Below are 20,556 nucleotides of genomic sequence, written 5' to 3'. Positions count from 1 at the left end.
GTTTCACCTTTTCTAAGTTATTGTAATAATTTCTGAAATTTATTGAAAGGGTACTTGCACTAACAGCATAATATTTTTGTTATTCTAAAAGATACACTGAAAGAAGTAATGTAAGCTATTTTAAATGTGTATACTAGAGATATTTTTTGATTGGTTGCAGCTCCTGCTCCTCTTCTGCCTCTTCCTGCCTCCTCTTTTCCCTCATCCCTCCACACCCAGATGTCAAGAAAATATTTTCACTTCCAAAATTTGAGGGAAAACCTTGTCGGTGGGCTGGGGTTGTAGTTCAGTAGTAGAGTGCTTGCCTAGCATGTGTGAGGCACTGGGTTCGATTCTCTGTGCCACATATAAATAAGTAAAATAGGGGTCCATTGAGAACTTTAAAAAATATTTAAAAAGAAAATAAAACTTTGTTGGTAATGTAAATCAGAGTCCTTCTAAAAGGACCAGTTGCTAAATATTTTTTACTTTGCAAGCCACAGTGTATTAAACTTTCTCACCCCTGCTTCACAGCATTAAAACAACCATAAATAATATATAAACAAAAGAGACAGCAGGCTGGTTTGGCCCTAAGGCTGTATGTAGTTTGCTAACCCCTCATTTAAATGATTACTTGGTTATATATAGTTTATAATACTAATATGTATACATACTTAAAGAGTGTTTTGCTTATAAAATTTCATTAGGATGTACACAGAATTGCCATTAAAGCATAGAATGAATTTGGAATTTATATTTTTCTCTCCCTCCATAGGTTACAGGACAGTCTTGAATTCATCAATCAAGACAATAATACATTAAAGGCTGATAATACCACAGTTATTAATGGACTACTTGGAAATATAGGTAAATGGTTCATTTGACTTTATAAGTTTAGAAAATGTTAACAGTAACAAGGATTTGCATCTATTTCTTAAGCATGCAAATCTCTTATAAAACTAAAGAATTTCAAATACCATAGTTGGGAAATGCAAGTAAATTGCACTTACACCATTTGTAATATTTAGAAAACATTTTGCTTATATTAGGATGTAGTATTTATTTTGTACCTGAAAGAATGATGGAAATATAATTTGTCTTCACCATTTTTGTTTTTAAATTTGACGTAGTTTAAAAGGTTCTTTCATTGATACAGAAAATCCCATACAGGTGTTCTTAAATATTTCAACCAAGAAAGACTGATATTGCCCCTTATCTCTTCTCTTTCCTAACCACAAGTCATTTTAAAATGGTTCTCATTTTTGTTATCTGTAATTCAAATGAGCAGACATCCAAATTCGTTGTTTCTTAAAAGATTAGACTAACAACTTAGTAATGTGGTTAGCTAATTGTTGTTATTTTGTAAGCTCAACATTTTAAAATGACAAACTATTTCTGAAATTTCTGGTCATTTGTCCTAGAAAGCACAACTAAACCGCCGCTTACACTATGTCCCTTTTGCATAAAGAACTACAAAATCTCAGGGAGTGGACAGCAATTAACCAAATATGGATATTTCTCTCATTCCTTGTTTAGTAAGAACTTTCTATAATTAATTTAATAAATATCATTAGTTTTATGTATTAGTAGAAAACACATTTTTTCCCAACTTGAGCATTGTAACATTTTGCTCAGTAAATATTATTTTTTATAAGTCATGTTTTTTCAGATGAGCAACTAACTATATTAGGCAACTAGTTTTTATTACTTCATTTTAATAAAGTAGAACTGTTACAAAGAAATAACTAGATCTTTTTTCTTTATAATTTGACACTATTAAGAGCTCAAGGGGCTTATTAAAAACTGCTCCTTTTAATAGTACAAATCACTTAGAGAATTACACTATTGAGGCTACATTTACTCATCCTTTCTGTTCTAACAGAGCAGAAAATCCATTTAATAAAGAACAATGTTTAAATAATGAATGGCTTGTGCTTGCACATTCTTAATTGGAACTCAAGGAAAGGCGAACGCTATTTCTTTCTTTTTTTTTGTGGTGCTGGGGTTTGAACCCAGGTCCTTGTGCTTGGCAGGCAAGCACTCAACCAACTGATCTATATCCCCAGCCCACTATTTCTTATTTTCTTTAAATTTGTAATCAGTCAGTCGATCAATCTAGTGCTTATTGAGGACCTGTAATATGTGAAGCACTCTGCTAGGCCTAGAGAAACCAGATAATTTCTGCCTCAGTGAACTTATAGTTAGTGGGGGTCCAAAAAATAGTACCAATAATTATAATATACTGTAGTGAATTCTTAGACAAAATTAAGAGCAGGGTGTAATGAACATTTTGAGAGGCACCTCACTCAATCCTGGAGAGTCATGGAGGTCTTCCTTGAGGATGTCAGATCTAAACTTTGAAGGATTAGCCAGATTGTTGGGGAAAGAAATGTTTTAGAAAGACAGCAATATGTATCTAAACCTAGGGACAGGAGATCATAGAGTATGCAAAAAATGTGCTTATCTGTCAGTAAGACCCTTTTCTATTCTTGTGCTAAATGCAGTAAGATGGTATTCTTATTGTTGTTGCAGGAGAATACTGTAATCTTAACTGACATTTTAAAGAAATTTATTTGGCGTATGTAGATGACATTATTGTCTTTTGAATCTTTACAAAATTGTTTTACATTAGAAAGGATAGAATATTTAATTTTATTTTTACCTTGTATAGCAGAAACATATTTCTGTTATTATATATGGGCTTATTAAGAAATAGGCAAGAAATTGTTGACATGAACCACGACTCACAGGAAGACCATCCTTTTTCAAAAAGGGAAGACTATTTGAATTCTTATTTAAGTTACAAGTTTCCATCCTTATCTGTTAGTCTGCTTTTGTGCTACCTTGCCTTATCTTTTTTCCCTGACGCATTGTGGCTTCTCTAACAGCCCTCTTTCATGTGTATTTTACATTTTCGCCATGTAGGTCTTTCACAGTTCTGCAGCCCCAGGCGGGCGTTCTCTGAGCAGGGTCCGCTCCGCCTGATCAGGAGCGCCTCTTTCTTTGCAGGTTTGCCATGTGCTGTGTGGGTAGACTAGTTGTTGTGCCCTAGAGGCTAGAATCTGTAGTTAAGCTGTGGAAACAAGAGAGTTGATGAATGCAGTTGGGGAGGTTGTGGTTAAGAAAGCATTACTTAGAAACTATAAGAACTTAATTCCTTCCTGCTGAATATATTCCTAATGGTTCCACGAAATTAGCAGTACTGTTGATATTTTTATGAAATTTCCTTTCATAAAAAAATGATATTTTTATGTCATTTCTCTTCCCATTTTGTCATAATGATTTTAACTTAAGATTCTTAAACCAAAATTTAGTATGAACATTGTTTCTTATACTACAACTTGGAATTTTATATTTGACACTGTCTTGTTTCCATGGCTGAGCAGCTTTTGTATGGTAGTTCATCAATTGCAGAAAATATCCTCTTATTGTAAAATTTCTGATCTAGATTTTTTCATCAAAGCAGTGTTTCTTGGAGCTAAGATTTAGATGAACAAGCACCATTATAATGCTCTGTAAAAGGCATATCTGAGTATAGTCATTTATATCTTTAAATTTATTATAGAGTATGTGGTTGTGATTTTATATTTATAGGAATCTAGTACTATTCCATATTTTCACACATTTCACACACAGTGACCTGGCATTGTAACCTTCTTGTGGAAATTTTTAGAGATTTATTGGTCATTGTTCTCAGATTTGTATTCACTTAGCCTTTCTTATTTTAATTACTTTTTCTTTTCCCTGTAAATGTTAAACGTGAACAATACATCATTATCATAGAAAATTTGGAAAATACGAAAAATAGGCAAAAAAGTGCTTTAACCATCTTGTTGGTTAAATATACCTTTTTTTTTTTTTTTTTTTTGGTATGTTTGTGGTGCTGGTGATTGAACTCAGGAATTTACACGTATTAGGCAAGCACTCTACCACCAAGCTGCAGCCCTAGACCCCCATCTTTTAAAAACAAAATTGGTATACATTTCAAATAAATTTCTTTTTTATTATAAAAATGTTTATTTTTGTTATGTGTCCATTTAAACATTGATATAGTCAGAATCAGTGAAGTATACCATAAGATAACCCATCAGTGAGCCACAGCAGTCAACATTCATACAGTTCTGTACTTTGCTTTTTTTTCATTTAGTAGTGTATTGTGAATATCTGTTATTAAATATGCTTCTAAAGTATTGATTTTAGTTACCCCTAACTTCTTTAGATATTATATCATAGATTATTCAGCATCAAATCTCAAATCTTTTAGATCTCAAAGCTTGTTCAACTGAGTAATGGCTCTTGGTGTTGGGTTGGTGCCATGCTATTGAAAAAATAAAGGAATGCAATGAGATGAGCATGATTTAGTTTGCTTTTTAAAAGGAGCAATATCCACCTGAATATGAATATATTCTATAACTGACAATTTTGTCTTGATTTGCAGTTCATAGTAACCCAATGGACATGCCTGGAAGAGAGCTGAATGAGGACAGAGACAGTGGCATAGCACGCTCTGGTAATGTTGGGTTCATGTACTAATTCCATTTTTTACGAGATTGCTGTTAGCTGCATTGATTTTTTTTTTAATCCCTGTTTTTATCATATAATTTTATGTGTACAGTTATTAATATTGATACTTGACATACAAGAGGATTGTGGCAAGAGCAGAGAATTACCTCTTAAATTTAACCTTCATGTTCACTAATAAGTGTACCTGGTGGAATATGGCCTAGATGCATGCATGTTATCTTAGGCTTAGCTACTACAAGAAAGAAAAATACTGCTCAGAAGAATACTTAGAAACCATAATAGAAAACAAAACAAGAAAAAAACTAGTTAACTTGCTGCTAACTAAAGTTTAAATTTTTAGATAGTCTCTTGCCCAGAAAAGCTTAGGCATTATGAACCAATGTTGTATATTTTTCTTTAAAGTATGGAACTTTTCTAAAATCTCTATGTCTAGCAGACATTTACTAAAACATGCTGGATATTGGGGTAGTGGGGCAAAGCCCAGATTCTGCCCTTAAGGAGCACAGAAGTACAGAGGCTACTAGGAGAACAGGAAAGTCTTCTGTCATTAATTTATTGAATGGTGTATTCGTGATAGGCCTGTGCAAGGAAGTTCAATGAAAGGGTACCTCTCTGTTAGCCTGGGTAAGGGGTAGCGTGCCAGCAGGGCTTTTCAGAGAGGTGATGCTTGAATTGTGTCTGGAGAAATAAAATGGAAGTTATCCAGGCAAAAAGCATAGAAAAAGGTATGTTAGGTAAAATAAGAATTATTTACTGGGGCCCGGAGATCAGTGCTAATTAAAAGGAAGGTGATCTTAGACTTGAAATACCATTAGATGTGATGATCTTAAATGAATTTATTATCCATGTGCACTGTTATATGGCTCTGCTATTTAATTGTTTATGGTACAATTTTTCAGTGTAAATGAAATATAAAAGTAAGTTGAAACTTACTATGTATTATAATTGCTCAGTGTGCATTAGAGTAACATTGAGAAGTTTCAGAAAATTTTTTAGTTGCTCAAACTCTGATCCTAAAGAATGATTACCCTAGATAAGTGCTGAGGCATCTGTGTTTGGGAAACAAAACATTAAAAAACGAAACCCAATTCTGATGGACAGAATTTCTACTTTAATAAGGAAGAGTTTACATATTTTATATAGTGAGCTTTTTTTCAGTTGAGTTTATTATTTTTGCTATTACGAATCTAGAGAGGTTGGGGATTTACCTCAATGGCAGAGCACTTGCCTAATGTATGCAAAGCCCCGAGTTCAGTCCTCAGCCCTGGGGGGGGGGGGGGGGGGAATCTAGAGTATTTTTCTCTTGTTTCTGTATAGCTAGAGACTTAGACTTCTGTGTCAGGAATTTTTTTCAAATCTATTTATTTAAAATTAACATAAAATCATATTTGTTACTTAAAGCACAATGCTTTGAAACATATATTGTGGAATAGTTCACTCTAATTAATAGACATATATACTATCTCACATAGATATCATTTTTGTAATGAAAACACTTAACCTCCCTTCTCTTAGCATTCCTCAAGAATATATCATTCTTGTAGCCATCATGTTGCTTGATAGAACTTGTATTTAAGTAATAAGGGATAGGAATTTAATTCTCATTATTTTATTTAGGATTTGGGAGACTATTAGTGTCTCTGAACTTCATTTTTTTCATCTGTAAATTGAAAGACCTGGCTAAACCAATCTGTAAGACTGCTTCAACTCATTGAATTCATATAACATATATACCTTTTAAGTTAATTGTTTGTTTTCTTCTAATAGGGTTATTTTTAATACAGGAGAGTAATTAAAATGTATTTTTTTCTAAATTTAGGGTAGCATTTTATTTTTGAAGTCATACCGATTAGATTTGCATATTCAGTTGTAGAATACAAAATCTTAAAATTCTAATTGAGAAAAATGTGATCTTTTCAAGAGAAAACTGTGTGGTACGTAAAGCTTTAGTCTATATCATTGAACTTGTCAGAATTCAAATGAATAGATCTTCATAATGTTAGTGTCTCAGTTTTCCATTCTGGTATCCAAAATACCTTATCATCTGGCATGTACATTATAGAAGACATTAATATTTCCATGTTTTATGTTTTGATCACCGATTTTCAGTATGTGGTTATGAAGATGGAAATCTAAAATATTTCTAAACAAAGTAAACCCTTAATTGCATACCTTAGATTTACTGGGGAGAAGGTGAAGATCTCTAGCCCAAGGAAAAATAGAGGTTTATAGCTCTCAATTTCTCAAGCAAGAAACTGGTCTTGGGAATTTCAAAGAAGGGGTTTGGGAAAGGAATAATTCCTACAGTTGCAATTGCAGCAATTATAACTAGAGTAAGATCTACCGGAATGTGTTGTCACCTTAAAATACTCCAGATATCAATCTGTAGCGTCTACTCTTTTTTGTAGCATAGTAGATACAGTCATGACTCTTAATCAACTCAGTAAGTTTGATCACCTGTGCATAAGTGATCCATAAGTGCTCTTAAATTACCTATATGAAAGCCAGACACTTATCTTTCAAAATATAGCTTTTGTTCTTAAAATCTATCTACTGCGTTGTTTGAACGGCATCACATTTCCTTTAAGGACTTAAAAGGTTCACCAAAGTTAGGGGACAGTGTGGTCATGTTTTCTTCTGGGGTGGGTGGGGGAAAGATGCCAAAAGGGGATTGTCTGAGTCTCTTGCAAGTACATATGTGATTTTTCTTCATGAATGATATATTTTTGATGGAAATTTTAGAAGAGAGGATTATAAGGCAAAATGAAAAATTGGATCACTGCTTTTAAATTTGTTAAAAAGAAATTTGACATTACATTTAGTTATTATTGACTTATGTGTTATACTTGTTCTTCTGACTTAACAGCATCTCTCAGCAGCTTGCTTATCACCCCATTTCCCTCCCCAAACTCCTCACTTACCCGAAGTTGTGCCAGCAGCTACCAGAGACGTTGGCGACGCAGCCAAACAACAAGTTTGGAAAATGGGGTATTTCCTAGATGGTAAGTTGGAATTTGAACAAGACTGACTAATTCTTAAACACAATTGCATATGGGTTTTTGGAACTTGGACTTGTATTTAATGTTTTAAGTCTGGAACTGAAGACTTTTTAAATTGTATCTTTTTAAATTTTGTAAGTTATGAAAACAATTTTCTGTTTTAATCATTTTTAGATGTAAAGTTAAGTGGTATTAAGTACATTTACACCATCATCAGCATCTAATTCTGTCCTGAACTTTTCCATCTTCCCAGTCTGAAACTCAATAACACCTCAGTCCTCCTTCCTCTGCCTCTTGCAACCACTATTCTATTTTCTATCCCCATGAATTTTACTGCTCTTTGTACCTAATGTAAATGCAACCATATGGTACCTGTCCTTTTATGTCTGCCTTATTTCACTTAGTAAGATTCTTCAGGGTTCATCAGTGTTGTGGCGTATGTCAGAAACTCTTTCATTTTTATGGCTAAATAACATTTAATAAAAGTACATTTTGTTTATCCATTATCTCTCAGTGGACTCTTAGGTTGCTTTTAACTGTTGTCAGTAATGTAGCTCTGAACATGGGTATACAAATATCTGTTTTTGAGTCTTTGTCTTCAGTTTTTTGGGTATATACCCAGAATTGGAATTGCTTGGGTCAAGTGATAATTCTATTTTTAACTTTTGAATAACTGCCACACTGTTTATTACAGTGCTTCATTATATTATATCTCTACCAGTAATATAGACAGGTTCTAATTTCTCCACGTTCTCACCTGACACATTTCCTGTATTGTTTTTGTTTTTGCAGTTTGGTAATCAAACCCAGGTTCTTACACATGCTAGCCAGGTGCTCTACCTCTAAACTACACTCCAGCCTCTTCTCCCCACCCCCCTGCTTTTTTTTTTTTTTTTAATAGACATGCTAATAGAGGATGCAAAGTAGTTTTTCATTTAATTTTGCTTTGCATTTCCCCAATGAGTAGTGATATTGAGCATCTTTTCAAGTGCCTGTGGGCCATTTGTATATCTTCTTTGGAGAAATGTCTGTTAAACTCATTTGCCATTTTAAAATCAGGTTGTTTTGTTTTCTTGTTGAGTTGTAAGAGTTCTTTATATGTTTTGGATATTAATTCCTTACTGAATGTTTGATTTCCAAGTGTGAAGAATTTACATTTCATCTATTGCCTTTTCATTCTGCTGATAATAGTCTTTGATGCACAAGTTTTAATATTTATGTAGTTCAATTGAGCAGTTTTTTTCTTTTGTTGCCTCTGTTTTTTTGTGTTACATCCAAGAAAATTGCCAAATCCAGCATCAAGAGACTTTTATCCTTTGTGTTTTTTCTGAGAGTTTTATGTTTAGATCTTTGATTCATATATGTTTTTGATATTTCAGTTTTTTGTATTTCTATTTTGGCAATTTATTCATTCTCCAAAGATCTTTTTTTAGTCTATGTTAAGTATACTACAGATAATGAAACTTCTTGCTTCCTCATTTACTCACTCCCTTATCTATCTTCTTTGATTTTGCTTCTGAAATTGAAAGGAGCACCAGATCCTAGAATATCAAATAGTTTATACCAGCGTCATCTAAACACCTTAAAATTCATATATGTAGCTTAATTGTGAATTGAGGTCATCCGCTTCTTCAGGGACCTCTAATTAGACAAAAATATTTCCAGCCTGAATCTGTAGTAAACATTCTTATAAAAACTTGGGCATGAAAGGATAGCCAGTGTATTTCTCAAAGACAAAATTGATATAAAATTTCAGATTTATTTGACAAAACATTCAGAAGATCTTTAATTTGCCTACATTTAATTATCAAGAAGATTGAATTGCAAATTTAATTAATTTTTTAAAATAAAAAACATTTATTTTTAAGGTCTATAGAAGAAAGCTTTAATCTGTCAGATGAAAGCTGTGGCCCTAACCCAGGAATTGTGAGGAAAAAGAAGATTGCAATTGGGGTAATTTTTTCGTTATCCAAAGATGAAGATGAAAATAACAAATTTAATGAATTCTTTTTTTCACATTTTCCTCTCTTTGAAAGCCACATGAACAAATTAAAGAGTGCTATAGAACAGGTAAGTAGCTATTTATATCTTACAAGATATTTATTTTTATAATTTATTATTCTAATCATTCATTTGGCAAAAGAATTAAAAGCCACTTTGCAGATGACTTACAAAATGCTCTTGAAGATGGCAATAAGATACAACCTTTTTTTTTTTTTTTTTTTTTTTTTTTTTTGTGGTACTGGGGATCGAACTCAGGGCCTTGTGCTTGCAAGGCAAGCACTCTACCAGCTGAGCTATCTCCCCAGCAAGATACAACCTTTTTGAAGAAGGTTACCATCTTTAGAAGACCTAAGGCTATTCATTCACTCAGAAAATAATTTTTTGAGGACCCATAATGTAGTGGAACTATTCTAGTAACTGAAGAGAAGTTGTAAAGAAGACACCACTCTTGACCTCATGAGATAGCAAAATAAATGAATATGGTTTTTGTATATGGTAGTATGTGCTATGGAGAAAAGAAAAACAGAGAAAGGTAACTAAGGAGTGTTGTAAGGAAGAATTACCAACTTTTATAGGCAAGTCAAGAAGTCCACTGATAAAATAAAATAGGAGATGAGGGGAATATGAACTAGAGTGTTTGGGAAGACCAGGGTGTCTGGTTTGAAGTGAGACCAGATCATGTAGGGCTTTATAGGATTCCACTGAAAGAGTATTGGCATTTACTCTTCGGAAGGACAGGAAAACACTGGAGTGGAGAAAGGATGTTATTTACGAGGATCATTCTTAGTGCTGGTGGAGAATAGGTTTCTAGGAACAAAGGTAAATGTCGTGGGACCAGTTAGGAGGCTGTTGCAACAATCTGGGTAAGAGATTATGAACACCAAAGCCAATTTAGTAATGGAATTGGTGAGAAGAGGTTAGATTCTGGATGTGTTTTGAAAACAGAGCCAATAAGATTAGCTAATGGATAAAATTGGGGTGTGAAGAGCAGTGAGATTGACTCTAAGCCTTTTCACCTGAATAGTTAGAAGGATGGCATTGCTAGTACCAAAGTGGGGAAGACTCCATATGGAATCCATTTGATGGAGGAAAATCAAGAATCTTTTTTGAGATGCCTCCTAAACATTCACTTGTTTTTATGATTCTAGAGCTTAGAGAGGAAGGCATCAGTATATAGATAGTATTTAAAAGGTTTGAGATTGATTGAGGAAGAGAAGAGAGAAAATCCTAGTTTTGAGTTGTGGAGCATTTCACAAGTTAAGATTTTGAGGTGATGAGAAGGAACCAACAGGGGAGATAAAAAGGACTGACCTTCAAGTTAGAAGGAAAAAATATTTTTTTTAGGGGAAGCAAAGGAGAAAGTGTTTGAAGAAGAAAGTGTGTCAGATTTTGCTGATAAGTATATTAATACAAATATGTAAATAGAGAATTTTGTAGAATATGAGATAGAACCTGAGAATAGCTTAAACAAAACAAGGACAAGCAAAAAAAAAAGAAAGAAAGAAAGAAAATTATTTTTCTTTTTTAAATTATTATTTTTATTTCGCTTTTACTTTTTAACAGACTGCATTTTGATTCATTGTACACAAATGGGGTACATAATTTCGTTTCTATGGTTGTACACAATGCAGATTCATACCATTTGTGTAATCATATATGTACATTGGGTAATGATGTCTGTCTCATTCCACCATTTTTCATACCCCCTCCCTTTCATTTCCTACTACATCTTCTAAAGTTCCCCCATTATTCTCTCATTCCCCACCCCCCCCCCACCATTATATATAATTTTCCACTTACCAGGGAATACATTCGGCCTTTGGTTTCTTGGGCTTGCCTTATTTTGCTTCGCATGATATTCTCCAACTCCATCCATTTATTTGCAAATGCCATATTATTCTTCTTTATGGCTGAATAGTATTCCATTGTGTATATATACCAGAGTTTCCTTGTCCATTCGTCTGTTGAAGGGCATCTAGGTTGGTTCTACAATCTAGCTATTGTGAACTGAGCTGCTGTAAACATTGATGTGGCTGTGTTACTGTAGTTTGCTGATTTTAGGTCCTTTGGGTATAAACCGAGGAGTTGGATAACTGGGTCAAAAGGTGGGTCCATTCCAATTTTTCATAGGATTCTCCATACTGCTTTCCAGAGTGGCTGCACCAACTTTTTTGTTTTTGTTTTTTTGTACCAGGGATTGAACCCAGGGGTGCTTAACCACTGAGGACTATCCACAACCCCTTTTTAAATTTTTCTTTTCTTTTCTTTTTTTTTTTTTTTTGAGACAGGTTCTCACTAAGTTGCTTAGGGCCTAATTAAATTACTGAGGCTGGCTTTGAACTTGTGATCCTCCTGCCTCAGCCTCCTGAACCACTGGGATTATAGGCAAGAACCACTGCACCCAACTAGCAAAGTTATTTTTAGGAATTCAGAACAAAGAAAAATGCCTTCCTGTTGGAGGAAATTTTCATTTGGACTGTATCTGGAAGGATGTGTAAGATTTTTTAAACATAAAGTTTAAAAATTAGATATATTGAAATATCAAATGAAAATGTGTTGTCTTTGACACCCGAAGGAAACTCATTAATATTTTGCTGAAAGTCTTATTCAGTCCTTTGCTATGCATATTACTTTATATTGTACTTAGTAGAAATAATACTGTCCATATTTATTAAATTATGTACCCATTTAAAAAAATGAATCATTGTAACATATACATAAATGGATCTTCATTTTTAAAAAAATTATTAAAAATATTTTAGTGAATTACTTAATTTTCCTTATTGGGCCATTTGCACTTTTTCAGTTAATTACTACTTTATAATATCTCGGTGAACTTTATAGATTATTTTTTAAAGGAAATTCCCAGAAATTAAACTAATGAGTTTCCAGTCCCTGTGATAGAATGTGGAAGGGAAAGAATATGAAGAGGAACAGTGAGAGTTCTGACTGCTGAAGTTATGAGGACCAGATCACAAAGACTCTAGAATGCTTGCTAGGGAGTTTTGACTTTGTTTTTAAGACTGTTTCCAAGGTGTATTTTAGGAATACTAATTTGGCAATATATTAAGAGAGACTAGGGGTAAGAGGTAGGGAGATAATTAGAATGATTTTAGAATGCAGAGGATGCACCTTAGTAACTCAGTAGTAATTATGGATTATCTGCCTCTGAAGAAGATACAGATGATTGTTTACATTGACTCAATGAAAAAAACCAAATGGTCAGTCACTAGCAATACTTTTTTACTGAACAATTGAAGATCATTTTCATTTATCTGAAGTTAGACCCTGGTTAAATTTTCTTCACTTGACTGCTCTCACATTTTGTAGACTCTTGTCACCAAATTCATCACACACACATTAGAGTGACTGAAACATTTCAAGTTAGTTGGAAAAATATTTGAAGTTCTGTATAAAACTTGATAGGAAGAACTCATTAACCCCTTTTATCCCATCATCCCAGATGTGGAACAAATATAAAAATTTAAATTGAGCAACAAGTATACCACTTAAGGTAACTTTGAAATACTATTTAAATTCAAAAGTTGGGATTTAATAGGTTAAAGATTACTTTTTAAGTATTTTCATGTTTTAGTGTTTTGACCATTCTGTAACCTGAAGTGTATAGTGTTAATACTTACAGTTGTCTGAATATTTCTTCATGAGTAATATCTCATTTTTTATTAAGGCTAAAGGATAAAACTAAATGTATTTATATAAATGAATGGAACTTTAAAAGTTCTGTAGTAGTTAGTGATAGAATTTAGTAAACCATGGATCATCCAAAGATGTTACTGTCTAGGTTCAGCTTTCAAATTATTCACTTTTTTTTTAAATTAAAAACTGTAAATTATCTCTGATTACTTTAGCAGTTATTTTGAATTCTGTGCCTCTTTTTGAGATTTTAATGTAATTTAAAAATATACGATTAAAGAAGACTACTTTAATTCTAGCAAAAGAATAATCACGTCTTTATAAATTGTGAGTTTAACAGTATAAAGAAACAAACTTACTTTTATTCTATGAAGCTTGATCTCTGGCCTAAAGTGATATAACTTCCTAATTGTGTTTTTTTTTTAATTAAGTAAATTTGTAATTACGTAAAGAATGCAGAATTAAATTCTCTTTGATAAAGTAAAAAATTCTGAAGTTCTGCATCTCATTATTGTCTTCATAGAACAAGGCTTCCCATCTTAGACTGATTAAGTCTTTAAGAAAACAAATATTACTAGTAACTTCAAATATATTTCAGAAGAAATTTTACATTCCAGATTTTAGAAATAAGCATTAACAGAAGCTTTATCTGTGAAATACAGAGCTACTGTTAACAAGTTATCATTAAGTTGTGTTTCGTTTAGGAAAAAAAGTTGTTCTTCTGTAACCCAGAGACTCTGGACATCACTTTTCTTTGTGTGTTGATATTCTGCAGTCTGATAATTAAAATAAGAGATCTAGCAGTTGAAAATTTGGAATTTTGACATGATTATTGACTAAAGGTTCAGAAGAGAAAGCCTCTGTAAATGAGTATATCTTCTTTATTTCTTTCCAGTTTGGAATGTTGGTGGTAGAGTGTTGTGTAAATATGTAACTTTTTCTTTTCTTTTTTTCCATTTTTTGACCATGATTGGCATAATTAACTATGTAATGATTGTTTTCAAGGCTATGAAAATGAGCCGGAGATCAGCTGATGCCAGTCAGAGGAGTTTGGCATATAATCGAATAGTTGATGCCCTAAATGAATTCAGGTACATATTTTCCAGTTTTACATAATAACAGAGTTGTTTCATAGTATACCCAGGAAGATATTTCTTTTCTTTAACTTCTAATAAAATTTAGTTTTTCTTTTTTTTTTTTTGGTCCCATAGTCAGAGGAGGGTGGCTGGGATTAAAGCATGTTTGGTAGTCATCAGTGGTATTGTTTTTAGTATTGGACCATTTGACAAAGCATATATGACTGGAAAAATCATTTGTTTAAGCAGAAGTATGTTTTGTTCTCTCCTGAGTTCCTAGGTTTAGGGAATAATTTAAGTATTCTGTAACCAGTGATAGTAATCAGATGTTCTTGGATACAAATATTTCATGAATATAAAGATATATGGATATAAGCAGAAAGAACTTTATTACAAATGAAATTAAGTTTGGAATCACACTAAATGACTGATGTGTGTCTCCCTTGAAGAAATTCATTTTAAGTCTACTTCATCATCTCAGTCTTATTTTCTTTAGCCTGAAGAGAGAGTATAGCAGACAGAGTAAGAACTTAGACTTTAGAAATGACTGACTTGTGTTCTCTCCCTGGCTCTGCCATTTACTATTTTCAGTGATGTTGGGCAACTCCATTAGCATGTTCAACCCCTATATTTTTTAAAAAAAAAAGTCTAAAATAGTCAAATTCAATTAATAATCTAGTAGATTGTTTTAAAGATCAAGTGAGATGCATATTACACTACTGAGAAAGGCATCAGTGGCACTGCTTTTTTCTCTGGTAAACATAACCTACAGCAGTGCTTCCCCAACTGTAATCATATCATACTTCCATAATTTTCCCAAGTGTATTTATTATCTGTCATTTTAATTTAATGTTTCTCTTTAAATTGCCCCTTTTATAACTAGATAAATTTATTTTAAATGAAACTTTATTACTTTAGTTAATCAATATTTGTCGCCATAGGCTAATTTTAAAATGACTACAAAAGTAAATTCATAATAACTAAAATTGAAAATGTGTATCTACCACAGAGGGTTTATAATTACTTATAATCCATGTACCTCATTTTTAGAGAAACCGATCACATTTTTTGTTGTTGTTGATAACTGTGTTGTCCCTTATTGGGGTAGGGATTTTCTGGATTGTATAAGTGGCCCATCACATATTGAAATGAGAAGCTGTTTTTACCTGTGATACTGCTGTTGAAAGTATATAGGCATGTCATATATACACCTCTTTTTTTTAAATGACATTGAACAAGAAGTGGTGGGTTTATATTGAAAAGGTTTTCTTTATGGGTATTGTGTAATAATCAGCTATTGATTGAGGAGGAGAAAAATGTCTAATCATTGTTCTATTCACCATAATTTTTGGGATAAAAGACATTTAAAGTAAGTTTAATAAATCTTGCTTTTCTGTATAGTAACTTCAGTGGTCAGAGGAAATGTAGGGAAACAGAATTTGATTTCAAGCTCTATTATTTGTTTGGTTTTGGAAGGAAATAGTTTGTGCAGGCAAAAACTACATTAGCAGTGATAATTCTGCCACTACAGCACTAAGCTACATCTCTCATTCCTTCTACATATATATTAATTTTTTCTAATATCATAATTTTAGGCTTTTTTTCTGGTATTGGGGATTAAACCCATGGGCACTTTACCATTGAGCTGCATACCCAAGCCCTTTTAATTTTAATTTTGAGACAAGGTCTTACTAAGTTTGTCAGTATATTGCTGAGGCTAGTCTTGGACTTGGCAATTCTCCTGCTTCAGTCTCCCAAGTCTCTGGGTTTATAGGTGTGCACCACCATTCCCAGCCCTATTTTAATGTTTTTATTTAAGTTGTTTAGGTACTTTATTTGCACTGCAATTATTATAAATGTTTTCTCAACCGATTTGCTTATTTGCCTAAAAGTTCTTATTATAAGAACTTTTTCAAGTATCACATTTTGTAATATTGCAGGTTTTGAATTTTTGCCCTTGCATGGGGAACTCAATCATTTTTAACAATATTTTTTAAAATACATTATAAGGTCTTATAATGATTTTTAATAAAAGGTCTACCTAGAAGTACTTTAATTTTATATAGACAATCCTCGTTATTTATGGACTTTTTATTTAAGAATTCACCTGTGCAATAAAATCTATATGTTAACCCCAAAGTGTATTAGAAGTGGTTTTGTTGTAATTTGTAGATGTGCCCAGAGCACAGTAACAAGTTTTGAGGCATCTAATAAACGTTTCCCAGATCAGGTCAAACAGGTGATTCTCTATTTCAACTCTTATACCATAAACAGTGTCCTTTTGATATTTACTTAGTGCCAAGTTTCTTTCTTTTTTTTTTTTTTTTTTTTTTTTTTTTTGGTGCTAGGATCAAACCCTGGGCCTTGTGCTTGCAAGGCAAGTACTCTACCAACTGAGCTATCTCCCCAGCCCCTTTTGTGCCTTTTGATAGTGATTTTATGGTTAAAAGTAGCCCCAGAACATAATGCTGAAATGCTATCTTTGTTCCTAAGCATAAGAATGATGTGATGTGCCTTAACAGAAAAAAATGTGTGTGTTAGGTAAGCTTCATTTAGGCATGAGTTAAGTGCCACAGACCATGAATTTAATGTTAATGAATCAAAGTATATATTAAGTAAGGTATCTTTAAATGGAGACTCACATAAAAACAAGGTTTTGACTTGGGAGACTGAGGTAGGAGGATTGCAAGTTCAAAGCCTGCCTCTGCAACTTAGCAAGGCCCTAAGCAATTTAGTGAGACCCTGTTTCAAAATAAGAAATAAGAAGGACTAGAAATGTATCTCAGTGGTTAAGCACCCCTGGGTTCAATCCCTAGCACCAAGAAAAAACAAACAAAAAAAGATGGATTGCTTGATGGATTCATGAGATTTTGTGACCGCAGGCTCACAGGAACCCAGCTAACCCTGAATTTTAACTAGCAGTATTGATTCAGTATTAGCTTATTCAGTATTGTATGGACTTCATAAAAAAGCCATTTCAAAAAACAAAGCTAGACCATACTTTTTTTAATATAGTGATTATTAAAAATGAACAATTACATAATTTGATACCAGATGCTTAACACATTTTGGGTAGTTGAGAACAGGAAGGAAATGATTCAGATGAATACAGCAACCCTGAAACTTAGAGAAACAGGAAGCATGTTCAGTTAATATTGCTGCCTGGCAAAGATTAAGATTTTTACTTACACTTTATGCATATCAGAGAAGACTAAATCATGTCTTTAATTCTCTGGGCACTGAATGGGAAAAACAAGGGGACAGTTGACTGAAAATATTTACCTTTCTTATCATTGAAGAATAGGGTTCAGTTATGAGGATGGAAGAAAGAAATGTTCCGAAGAAATCATTACTTCTGTGTTGTTAATGATAACATAGTGTTGTATATAGTAAGAAACAATATGTGTAATTAATTTCTTTGCATTCTTTTCACTTATGATACTTAGTGTCACAGCACATATTTAACCTTTTAAACACCAAAACAAAGACCCTCTGTAAACCATTATTCTAATGTTAGTGGTCTGGCTCTGGCTGTAGCCTTAGCACTGTACTAAAGGAACTTACGGAAAATTCATTTTATGTGGTGCTAAGAATCGAACCTAGTACCTCATAAGTGCCAGTCTAGCACTCTGCCATTTAGGTACAGCACCAACCCCTACATTTTTTAATTTAAATTTGTTTATTTGATGAATAAATCACATAAAATTACCCATATTTATAGGGTACCATGTGATCTTTTGAAACATGTATAACATTGTGGAATGTCTAAATCATTGTAAACAGTATTTCTGCAAACAGTTTATAGATTTCACATGTGAGTGAAATCATACCTGTGTTTCTTGTCTTTCTGTGCCTGGCTTATTTCAGTGAACAGTGATTTCCAGTTTTGTCCCATGTTGTTGCAGATGTCAGGATTCCATCCTTTTTATGTCTGAATAGTATTCCGTATTGTACCAGAAATAATATCTTCTAACTCTCATTTATTCTGTTATTTACCTCTGTATTGTTAAATAGAATATGCTACTATTTATTGATTTATCAAATTTAGATCATTTTATTTTCTGCCTTAATACGTGGATCACACTACCCCTTAGTTCTTTATCTTCTTGGCAAGTTAATCACTACTCTTCAGCTTTGGTAAATTTCCTGGGTTTTTTTTAATCATTTATTTTTTTCTAATTTTTCTTTCTGAAATCCTTTTTTTCAAAAAAGAAGGTAGCATTGCTGGATTGCCATTTTATGCCTCTTTAATGTTTTCCTACTCATTTTCTTTTTTTTTTTTTCATTAAAAAATACTTTTTCATACATGTATATTGGGCAGTAATGTCTGTCTCAATCTCCTGTCCTTCCCATCCCCACCTACCCCCCACCAGTCCCCCACTCCCCTTTCTACAATCCAAAATTCTTCATTTTTCCCTACTCACCCCCGACTATGGATCAGCATCTGCTTATCAGAGAAAACATTGGGCCTTTGGTTTTTTGGGATTGGCTTATTTCACTTAGCATGATTTTCTCCAGTTCCATCCATTTACCTGCAAATGCCATCATCTCAGTCTTCTTTTAAGTCCGAGTAATAGTCCATTGTGTATTTGAAGGGTTAGATTGGTTCCATAGTTTTCCTATTGTGAACTGAGCTTCTTTATATATTGTTGTGGCTGCATCACTGTAGTATACTGATTTTTAAGTCCTTTGGGTATAAACGGAGGAGTGGGTCAAATGGTGGTTCCATTCCAAGTTTTCTTGGGAATCTCTATACTGCTTTCCAAAGTAGTTGCACCAATTTGTAGTACCACCAACAGTGTATGAGTGTACCTTTTTCCCCACATCCTCATCAACACTTCTTGTATTTTTGATAATTGCATTCTGACTGGAGTGAGATGAAATCTTAGAGCAATTTGATTTGCATTTCTCTAATTGCAAGAGATGATGAACATTTTTTCGTATGTTTGTTGAGCAGTTATATTTCTTCTGTGACGTGTCTGTTCAGTTTCTTAGCCCATTTATTGATTTGGTTATTTGTTTTTTGGTGTTAAGTTTTTTGAGTTCTTTATATATCTTGGAGATTATTAATCTCTATCTGAGGTGTATTTTTTTCCCATTCTGTCTTATTAATTTTCTAAATGTATTATTTTCATATTGTTTTTCTGTCCCTTTTGTTTTTTAATTAAACTTTAGAAAATCTTTAATGCTTTTTTCAGATAATCTTTTTCTGTGGAAAATATAACCTCTGTCATATTCTTTCAGACTATACAGTAGAATTTTATTTAAAAGCTCTCTCTGTTTTGTGCATTATTTGTTTCCTCCAGAGTCATTTTATATGTGAGAGTATGTGCACATGCTTTCTTTTTCTGCCTCTTTCTCCTTGCAGGCTTTCTTTAAATGTCAGTGTTATTTGATTGCCCAGTCATATTTTGTGAGTGGGCTACTAGATAGTATTTGGGAGTTCTGTGCAAAACAGGCTTCTGAGTAGAGACCTTCACTTTAGGAGATTGCTTCTTAAACTCCATAAAGGAACATATTTAGATATTTTTCCCTAATCTTTCATATCCCCAGAATGAAATTTTAATACTATATGATATGCTCTATTTCTGTTTATACTCCATGAAACACAAATATCAGGAAGAATTTCAGGGAGATCATTCCACTGGACTATTGCTTCTTTTGCTTCCCTGTCTGTAGTCATTCTGTGGGGAAATGAAATGGAGGTACAGGTCACCAATCATTTACACCTTAAATTAGTCTCCTAATTTTCTGTTATATATCTTAACTCTGGGCTTCTACTTCACCTGCATTTGAGAGTCCTGCTCCTCTTTTTGCCTTAGTGGAAAAAAAAATGAGCTCTTCCTTGCCCATTTTCCTTCTGTGCAACTGTAATCTATAGCTCCCTCCACTGTGCTACTTCATTCACGTTTTGCTTATTTTTATTTTTCACTAATGAAAATTCTCTTTCAAAGTTACATGTTGTAGTGGTTTATCTGCTTCCAAATTCTTAATTAGCGTTCATTTGGAACCTTGGAACTGAAAGGGCATAATCATTTGCAGTTTTCTGTCCTATTTGAACTTTTAAGATAAGCATTTTATATGTTCCTAGCTTGTATGCTGTTCATTTTTCTCTCTGAAATACCTCAAATTCTTATTTTATAAAAATCTTATTTGATCTTATTTAAAGTACCTTTAGACTGAGCACAGTGGCACATGTCTGTAATCCCAGTGGCTCAGGAGGCTGAGGCAGGAGAATCTTGGGTTCAAAGCCAGCTTCAGCAACTTAGCAAGGCCCTAAGCAACTTAGCAAGACCCTGTCTCTAAATAAAGTATAAAAA

The 20,556-nt window shown here is 33.1% G+C and overlaps 1 protein-coding gene across 2 annotated transcripts in view; it reads left to right on the top strand.

The window, feature by feature from the left end:
- Window positions 1-20,556, top strand: part of FNIP1 (folliculin interacting protein 1) — a 113,130-nt gene that overhangs the window by 72,855 nt on the left and 19,719 nt on the right. Inside the window, exons 6-11 of one of the 2 annotated variants that reach the window (XM_079144113.1) lie at window positions 755-846; window positions 2,905-2,988; window positions 4,418-4,489; window positions 7,370-7,505; window positions 9,371-9,572; window positions 14,166-14,251. In XM_079144113.1, the coding sequence (XP_079000239.1) occupies window positions 755-846; window positions 2,905-2,988; window positions 4,418-4,489; window positions 7,370-7,505; window positions 9,371-9,572; window positions 14,166-14,251 (672 nt within the window). The remainder of the gene's footprint in view (window positions 1-754; window positions 847-2,904; window positions 2,989-4,417; window positions 4,490-7,369; window positions 7,506-9,370; window positions 9,573-14,165; window positions 14,252-20,556) is intronic. The other variant, XM_079144114.1, reaches the window with a different exon arrangement.

This window comes from Sciurus vulgaris (genome assembly GCF_902686455.1).
Source record: "Sciurus vulgaris genome assembly, chromosome: 6".
Classification (NCBI taxonomy): domain Eukaryota; kingdom Metazoa; phylum Chordata; class Mammalia; order Rodentia; family Sciuridae; genus Sciurus; species Sciurus vulgaris.
Note: the sequence above shows the minus strand (reverse complement) of the source record. Positions and strands in the feature narration are given on the sequence as shown.